General features: G+C 36.5%; 1 protein-coding gene across 2 annotated transcripts in view; it reads right to left on the reverse strand.

Moving 5' to 3' along the window:
- Positions 1-9,150, reverse strand: part of GRID2 (glutamate receptor, ionotropic, delta 2) — a 1,587,604-nt gene that overhangs the window by 241,029 nt on the left and 1,337,425 nt on the right. For both annotated transcript variants that reach the window (XM_010860143.1, XM_010860142.1), the window contains one exon: positions 6,055-6,250. In XM_010860143.1, the coding sequence (XP_010858445.1) occupies positions 6,055-6,250 (196 nt within the window). The remainder of the gene's footprint in view (positions 1-6,054; positions 6,251-9,150) is intronic.

Here is a 9,150-nt window from a genome sequence, read left to right on the forward strand (position 1 = left end):
ATTATATTGTCCCATAAATATACAGAGACTGTATATCTTCTCTCATAAAAAAAATTTCCTGAACTTCACATCTCACTCCAGGAATCCGTCCTATTATTCACTATTTCCTTTTAGGAAAGCACTTTTAAAAAGTGCCTATTCTCATAACCACCACTGTCTCTCTTCTTTTTTTTTCTCTCCAGTTGAATTGTATGTAATTCCTGCTCCTTTCACTCTACCATATCTGTTCCTGTCAAGGCTACCAGTGACTACTGGTAACCAAATAAATCATTAATTCTTAGTCTTCGTCATATTTGATCCATGAGCATCATTTGACAGTTGTTCATTTGAGCTTCCATGAGATACTTTTTTCATTTGGCTTCTAAACAACTGCTCTTGGTTTTTCTCCTGCCTCACTAGCTGATCATTCCCTGACTCTGCTATACCCTTTTATTATAAAAAGGTGCAAACTTCCACTTATAAAATAAGCAAGTCATGGGGATGTAATATACAGCATGGTGACCATAGTTAATAATATTGCACTGCATTTCTGGAGCTATGCTGGCCTCCGTCACAATCTTAGAACATCCAGGCATACTCCCACCTCAGGGCCTTTGCACTGGCTGACCCTGTGCCTGGAAAAACTTTATCCACATGTATATTTCTCTTCTACCTCCACCCCTCACTTACTTTATGTATTAATACTTATTCCAGTGTCTGTTATTACTCCTGAAATACAACATATTTTAGTTATCTGGTTTATTGTTTGCCTTCTCCTCTAGAATGTATACTTCATGAAGGTATTTTTTTTTCATTTATGTTCATTTCAATGACCCAAACACTGACTGATTCATAGAATATGCTCAATAAATAACTATTGGATGAATTCATTAAAAAAAAACTCAGTTATATTTTTCAAATCACATTTTTTCCTGCTTATGCAAAAAGTCCTAAGAAGAGGAAGGCAGAAACACATTTGTTCGAGTTTAATTAGGCTAGTGTGGTACAGGTGAACGCCTCTGAAGAACAGCAGATTAGAACTTGTTTACCTAACCCTCATTTTTACAGGTATCTTTGGTATAAGCAGACCAAAGCTGTTAGAAGGGATCAGAATTTACCTTCAAGTAAGAAAAACAACGAGACTAGAGGTACAGTTAGGAACAAGCACAACCTAAGGCATTAATGGGATCCATTTAAAATTGCAATTAGACTGGGAGGATTGTTCTCACAGTGATGCAGGCTTTTCTGGTAGGGAGTTACTATATATATGAATTCCTGTCAAATATACTACAGAGGAAGTTTGGCCTTTTGTGGAATATTGACTTGTAAGACCTTGGGGGTCTTTTCTGCCTGTACAAATTAGAAATCAATGGCAGAGAACAGGGAGTTTCTGTGTGAGATGTGCAAGACTGGTTACTCCAGGAAGAATCCACCAGAAACATTTCATGTGTTACAGTTCTCAAACTTATGAACTCCCAGCGAGCTATAGCAGGTGAAGAGGTTATCATTTGTTGGTTGGTTGATTTTGTGTTTTAATAAAAACTGGCCAAGACCTTGAAAACTGAACCAAAATACATTTTACTATAACTACTTAGCCTCTGTCTAATCAGTTTTCAGCTGTCTCTGATACTGGTTGAAAGAAATGTAGACAATAAGCACATTTCACTTTGATATTTCCCATTATAAATTAATAACATTTTTCACTACTCCTCTACTAAATCGGAAAACTGAATATATGGGGTGTAATAAACACTTGGGGACTTGATTGGCAGTTTTAAACTTGTAAGCGTCTTTATCAGCAGACTATCAGGGAATAGAAATAGACATTTTTCTCTACCTCTTTTATTGCATTACCTTTTTTCATTATGCCATAATTTTAGGTTAACCTTGCTGCTGCTGCTGCTGCTAAGTTGCTTCAGTCGTGTCCAACTCTGTGCGACCCCATAGACGGCAGCCCACCAGGCTCCCCCGTCCCCGGGATTCTCCAGGCAAGAACACTGGAGTGGGTTGCCATTTCCTTCTCCAATGCATGAAAGTGAAAGTGAAGTCGCTCAGTCGTGTCCGACTCTAGCGACCCCATGGACTGCAGCCCACCAGGCTCCTCCGTCCATGGGATTGTCCAGGCAAGAGTACTGGAGTGGGGTGCCATTGCCTTCTCCATAGGTTAACCTTAGGAAATACCAAATAATAATGCTTTGTAATAAGAAATCACTCACATATACATTCTTTCATGTAAACTTTAGAATCATCTTAAGAGTTTATTATTCTAATCATGCTATCTGTTGATGCTTCTACATATGTATATATATATATATGTATGTGTGTGTGTGTATATATATATATATATATATATAATAATGATCAAAACCATAAGAGGCAGAAGTTCTTAATATCATGATAACAATTCTGAGTCCCAGAAATGTTAAGTAGCTAGTCACATTTACACATTTTACTTAAAAAAATGAACTGGATTCAAACCTATTTGTATGCCTGCTTTTAATTTGTATCCAGGCTTTTAATTCTCACACTGTGATAATTTTAAAGATGAGAAGAGTAAATCTTAGAGAAACCAAGTAATTTGCCCAAAGTATAGAGCTGAGAACAGGAAGAAACAAGAATGAAAACCAGAGAGCTTTTTTCTAAGACCAGAGTTCTTTCCACTCTTCATACAAAAAAAAAAAAAATTATTACATTTAACAACAGTATAAAAAACACAAGCCCAAGTTGAAAAGCAATGGAAGGTTATGTATTAAAAGAAAAATAAATATGAAAGCCTAAAAATAATTAACTAAATTTCATAGCACATACTACAAAACAGTCAATAGCTGAGTCTAAAACACTTCTATTTCATAGACTCTTGAATAGGAATTTTCTGAGTGTGAATATTTACAGTTTATTTTTACATATACACATAGTTAAGCAGCATAAATTTTTTCAAAAATGCAGGAAATTCTATGTACATACTTAAAAAAGAAGAGGTTTTCTTAAAGAACACTGAAGACTTTAGATGATATATAAATATATCCTAAAGCTTCCGTGGTGACTCAGACAATAAAGAATCTGCCTGCAATGCAGGAGACACAGGTTCAATCTCTGGGTTGGGAAGTTCCCTTGGAGAAGGGAATGGCAACCCACTCCAGTATTCTTGCCTGGAAAGTTCCATGGACAGTGGAGCCTGGCAGGCTACAGTCCACGGGGTTGCAAAGAGTCAGACATGACTGAGTGATTAACATAAAGCATCCATGTAGCAACTGATGCTATCTCTAGATTTCTATATTATTTCGGAAATACTGGGATGTCAGAAGTGTAACCAGTTTATAATAATACAAAGAATGACGGGTAATTGTGTGTATGTTTGTGTGTATGTGTGTGTGTGTGTGTATATATATATATATAAATATATATAATATTCCCATGTTCATATATATATATATATATATATATAAGAAACAAGGTGTTAATTTAGCTGGCTACCTTAGATAGCTACAAGTTTCTTATGGTCTCACTATTTTTATTCTTACCCAATTCCCACATGGAAGTTATAATGATCTTCTTGACAAATAAAAATCAACCATTACATTCTGTTATTTCAGCAGCATCTTTTTTTTTTTTTAATTCAAATAAAATCCAAGTTCTTAACCATGGGCAAGGTCCTGTATGATCTGTCCCCTGCCTACTAGCCTCATTCTCCACTTTTTCTCATTCAACAGTGTCCACTTCATGTAGGTTTTAAAACTGGTTTCTGAATGGATCTCTGGGCCTTAGCCTATGCTAAGCATTGCCTGAACACTTTGTCATCCTCTCTTCCACATGACCATTTCTTGATCAGACAGATTATAGTTAATATCTTATATCCTTAGGAAACTTACCTGATCACCGCTTCTCAAGCAAATTTCTACAGTGGCATCCTATTTGTTTTTCCGATAGCATTTATCATAATTTCAATCATTTTGTTTGATCATGTATTTTAGTTTCCTTTTCAATCGGTCTCATCAGACTGTATATTTCATGAATCCAGGCATCCCCCTGAGGTCGAGTTTACCTCCAGTTCCCACCTCAGCGCCTGATTCATAATTGTTAATTAGCAAGTACTGGATGAATGAATGAATGGAGTGAATATGTATGTTTGAAAAATATTTTTATTGGGAATTTGTATCTGTGGAGATCAGAAATTGAATTTTCTCTGGAGCATATGGTATAGAAAGAGTTTGGAAAGTATGAAGAGCTTTAGATCTAAAATTGATGAAAATATAAATTTTGAACTTCAATTTATACTCAAGAAAGCAAAATTCTTTCTTTACAATAGACAATATGAAGGAAAAGAACTCTTTCAAAAACTATTGTGAGGCTTAAATTCATCCACATCCAGTGAGTACCTAGTAAATCCTAAAATCTATCCTCCTTTCTCCCCAGTACAACATCTAAGTTCATTCACCCACCAAATCTCACCTGCCTCCCCCATGTCCCCAGTAAGTGGAGGGTACTATGTTGAAATTCTAAGAACCAACAGGCCTCTGGACAAAAAGAAACACATTTTTCATGATCGGTACCTGAGCCATGGGAAACTGGGATTCAATAATGAAGGTGAAGGAGTTAGAAGCCATTACTACCATTTCAAGGACATCATTTCAAGGACATTATTTAAAGGCATCATTTATACTCAGAAAGACCTTTATGTCAGCATTAGTAGTTTTTAAATAATAGTATCAGTGTAGTGACTGAAAAAATTATGAGTGTGACACTAGGGAACCATAGCAAGAGCAGTAGTAAAGGACAACATATGAAAGGGTATAGAATAATCCTAGAACCTGTAACAGAATGTGGGCTTCCCGGCTGGTGCTAGTGGTAAAGAATCTGCCGGCCAATGTAGGAGACATAAGAGACTCGGATTTGATCCCTGGGTCGGGAAGATCCCCTGGAAGAGGGCATGGCAACCCACTTCAGTATTCTTGTTGGGAGAATCCCATGAACAGAGGAGCCAGACAGGCTACAGTCCATAGGGGTGCAAAGAGTTGGACATGACTGATATACCCACATAGCAGAATAATATTAACAGTCAACAAAACATTTTCCAACAAGGTAGTTTTAAGTTTGCCTTCTAAACAAGGAACTCAGACTTGGAGTTCAAATTATCATGCGTGAAAGGTGACAGAAGAAAGTATATACCACCACTGATGCTGTTATTGGATATTTATTCATTCATTCATCCCACAATTACTTATTGAAAGTCAGCCCTTGTGATTTTCACTGGGAAAGCCACTGGGATAATTTTAAGCAAAAATCATTCAGTTCTCTCATGGAGGTTGATGGGGCCTGAGGAAGAAAGAATTACTTCTATGTACATGTTTATAAGCCACAGCCCAGAATAAAAACTAATTTCATGTTTTTCATACAAAGGATGGCTCTCTGTATTTTTTTAAAAATAACTTCTAAATGATGATTTTAGAAAAATAAGCTATTAATAAAGATTTTCATTTTTGGAAATAGAAATAGACATTCATAGAAATCATATTTGTGGACAAGATTAACTTTTACTCACAGAGAACTTCTCATAATCATATAAGATAAAGTTTTCATCTAAAAACAAATGTAGTATAGAAAACAACCAGAGTTGTTTGAAAAACTTGAATAACCTGAATTATATTTGTAATGGGATTTGTAAAAGCCTTTTCCAGTCTTCATGTGTATAACTCCCTGACCTTGTTCTGAACAAAATACCAGCTCATATACTCTAGTTTTGAAATTCTGTTGTAAAAGGATCCTTAGCCATACCACAGAAATCTGTGAATTCCCTCTACTGGTGTGGTGAGTCACCTCAAAATCTTCTTAAATCAATAAAAGGCATAATTTAACTGAAAACTCCTTCCTTTTCTTCTCCAGGGGATCTTTCCGACCCAGGGATCAAACCCATATCTCCTGGCAGGTGGACTCTTTACCACTGAGCCACCTGGAAAGCCTTAATTGAAAATTCTATGTCAAAGTTAAACTTACAAAAAGGAAGTATCAACCTCAGTTTAGCAATTCCAATATTAGGGACAGAATGGGAGACTACGATGGCAGAACTGTGGCCAGTACCTTTTGAATGCCTGCTTGGGACTCCAGAACGTTATTCTCTGATCCGTTGCTTCGGTTGATCATCCGCCACATTTGGGAATACATGCTGTCCCTCTCAAAAGGATTCATTCCCTTCATGCGCACGTGCTCATACACTGCAGAGTCCAGGACCGTGCCATAAGGGATATCTGTTTGCTTGGAGAGGTCCTGGAGAGACCTTGATTATTGGGAGAGCAGAGAGACACAGGACAGAGTACTGAATACTTTCAAGTGGAAATAAAGGAAGCAAAAAGTAATATACGTAAATACAAATGTCAAATTGCTTTTTTTCTTTTGCTATTTCTTAACATTAAGATACAATATAGAAAGAGAATTGCTGTAACAGTGTGTAGAACCTACATGGATCACAAGAAGACAAAAATCATTACTAAAGGAAAGGCGAAAGTTTCGAGTGATAGAGCAAGGCTATTTTTTTTTCCCCTGCTGTGAGAAAAAAAATCAAGCAATTGCTATCAAAGCAAAGAAAAATGAAATTATATTGCTATATAATCATATAGTTTTTTAAAATTTCAGTATGTTGCAAGCTTTAAGCTTATGTTCTTTTAGGTGACAAGGCTTCAACATTTTTATAAAATAATTACATTTTGTATAAACAACATGTTTGGGTAGGCGTATACTTAAAAACTAGTATTTGTAACAGTCATTACTTATTGAGTTGCTACTCCATACATGCCATGCAGTTGGCATACACTATCCGTACAGCAATGCCTCATGTTCAGAACTATTTCACCTATTTTACAGATAAGAAAACTTAGGTACAGGGAATAAAGGATTAGCTTAGTGTGGCACGGTCATTGAAGGATAAAGACAGAATTCAAATGCAGATCTGACCAACTCCGAAAACCATATTTCTACTTCAAGATGCTGACTTTTATCTCTATATTTATTTATTTTTGTTAGATTTGCTTTAAGTGTGTGTGTGTGTGTGAGAGAGAGAGAGAGAGAGAGAGAGAGAGAGAGAAAGAGAGAGAAAGAGAGAGAGCTTTCTATTTGTATTAAAATAAAGTAAATTTCATGCTTCTGCAAAGCTGAATATGTTTTCAGCTTTCTCTTTTACAGTAATGTTCCAGGCTTTTCAAATCAATCTGTAAGTTACAGACGGTATCTACTTGTCCCAGGTTATTCGTCTCTAAATTGATGGTCAATTTCCTTATATGTGAGTTTCTGATAAGACACTCATACTTTCTAACTTGGAGAACCAATTACCACTTCACTGGAACTCACTGAATTTGTGTAGGCACCCAACTCTAATGACTGACATTTAAGAACAAATATGTGTCTTTGGCATACTGTTTAAAATTAGATGCTGGCATGCTTCAAACTCACTAACCTCTGAGAATGGGAGCAGATGCTTTGAAGCACTATACCATATTTTGAACAAGAACAAATACCCACAGCCCTCCAAAACCACGGGCCATGAATGTCATGTTATGTATACCTCTGACCTTTTGGTTCGTTTCTAGCTGGAGTTTGCTAATGATTTCCTGGGGGTCTTTGCAAGCAACACTAACATTGGGTAAGGGTATTGGGAATACACTCGCAGGTCACCAGTTTCCATCATGTGCAAAATTGTGTTGCAAACAATACATATGGGCCATGTTTGTTAAATATTTGTGCCAGTTTTTAATGATAACTTTCAGCAAAATTTAATCTGCATTTTATTGAGTTTTACATTGTTGATGTGTATAATCTACTCTATGGAAATGAGTGATACCATGGTAATTCCTTTTTGCTCTACACTTCTGCTTCATGAAATGATGAATTTAAAAATTACCATTTTTTTTTTCTTTTTGCAAGCAAAGCTTTATTGGGGCCCCTGCTGCAGCAAGGGGAAACAAGAACAAACAACAGATTCCTTTGCTTGCTCATTCCTTGAAGGAGGTAAAATAAAGAAAGTAAAAATGACTATTTGAAGGGGAGAATTTTCTGGAATATCCTACAATTATTGAGATAATTCTGCCATTTTTAAAAGAAAATGTGACAGTATAGATAAATAATTGAGGAGGAAGCAAGAATATGAGTGTGTTACCCATAGTTAGAGTGCAGCCTAGTACCAGAGTGACAGGGCATCTGCTCCTGGAATGTGCCATAAATTATCTTGGTACTAGTACAGCAATAAGAATTTTGTTTCCAAAGAACAGTTTATTTCTTATTTATTACTGTTTCTAGTAGTAGAAGTAAAACTATATTCAAAACTAACATTCTAACATATTTCCCAATGTTTAGTGATGCTTTAAACTGGTTACACAGGGGGAAGAAATGAAACTTGTCAATATAGATTATGATAGCAGATCTCATTCACTCAATATCTACAAATGCAAGAGCAAGGTTAGGTAGTCATACCCAGCCTGCGCTTTCTAGAACCTGAAGGTGATGTTAGGGCTGGAGAAAGCCACGTTAGGATTCATCAGAAACCCTCCCTGGATATGACTGGCCACTTTCTGCTCAGTAGTTTCTGGCAATCAATCTCGATTATAACTTTCCGAAGGTTTCCACTTGGCAAGATCATAGTGTATTGGTGAAAAAAAATGTGTATGCATATATCTAAATATGGCAGAAAGTAAAGAGGAACTAAAAAGCCTCTTGATGAAAGTGGAGAGTGAAAAACTTGGCTTAAAGCTCAACATTCAGAAAATGAAGATCATGGCATTCGGTCCCATCACTTCATGGGAAATAGATGGGGAAACAGTGGAAACTGTCAGACTTTATTTTTAGGGGCTCCAAAATCACTGCAGATGGTGATTGCAGCCATGAAATTAAAAGATGCTTACTCCTTGGAAGGAAAGTTATGACCAACCTAGAAAGCATATTCAAAAGCAGAGACATTACTTTGCCAACAAAGGTCCATCTAATCAAGGCTATGGTTTTTCCTGTGGTCATGTATGGATGTGAGAGTTGGACTGTGAAGAAGGCTGAGCGCTGAAGAATTGATGCTTTTGAACTGTGGTGTTGGAGAAGACTTGAGAGTCTCTTGGACTGCAAGGAGATCCAACCAGTCCATTCTGAAGGAGATCAGCCCTGGGATTTCTTTGGAAGGAATGATGCTAAAGCTGCTTT

The sequence above is a fragment of the Bison bison genome, unplaced genomic scaffold (assembly GCF_000754665.1).
Source record: "Bison bison bison isolate TAMUID 2011002044 unplaced genomic scaffold, Bison_UMD1.0 scf7180017864464, whole genome shotgun sequence".
Classification (NCBI taxonomy): Eukaryota; Metazoa; Chordata; class Mammalia; order Artiodactyla; family Bovidae; genus Bison; species Bison bison.